Consider the following 443-nt stretch of genomic DNA (forward strand, 5'->3'; position numbering starts at 1 on the left):
AAAATTAAAGTTTTCGTTTAAATTGGTCCACTGAATATACATAAATTAGAATAGCAGCTTTAATACATAAAGTTATGTCACTTTAGTATTTTACTTATAAGAAATGCATTATAGTAGATGTATGTGCTTAAATATGTACAGGCATTTACACGCATATATAGAACATTCATGTGTTAAGACCATTATGTTGGCTGTGTACACAATCATTCTTCACATGTTCCTAATGTACTTGGTATAAAATATCTAATTAAAAATAAAATATATAGTTTTTTCTTTTATAAAAAACTTTGTATTCTGACAAACATAATGAACAAATATATATGAGATGTATATTATGCATATCGTAGAAAATCTAAATTTTCATCATCTGTATCAGAATCCTCCTCATCTACAAGAGGTGGCCTTATATACTGTATATTATATCGACGTTTAATATTCTCGAC

General features: G+C 26.4%; 1 protein-coding gene across 1 annotated transcript in view; it reads right to left on the reverse strand.

Moving 5' to 3' along the window:
* Positions 1-6: 6 nt before the first annotated feature.
* The window catches only part of LOC106746812 (putative ATP-dependent RNA helicase TDRD12), a 1533-nt gene continuing 1096 nt past the window's right edge, over positions 7-443 (reverse strand). The window contains exon 5 of the mRNA XM_014623849.1: positions 7-443. Within this exon, the coding sequence (XP_014479335.1) occupies positions 333-443 (111 nt within the window). The 3' untranslated portion in view covers positions 7-332.

The sequence above is a fragment of the Dinoponera quadriceps genome, unplaced genomic scaffold, assembly GCF_001313825.1.
Source record: "Dinoponera quadriceps isolate SergipeBrazil2010 unplaced genomic scaffold, ASM131382v1 scaffold1565, whole genome shotgun sequence".
In the NCBI taxonomy this organism is placed as follows: domain Eukaryota; kingdom Metazoa; phylum Arthropoda; class Insecta; order Hymenoptera; family Formicidae; genus Dinoponera; species Dinoponera quadriceps.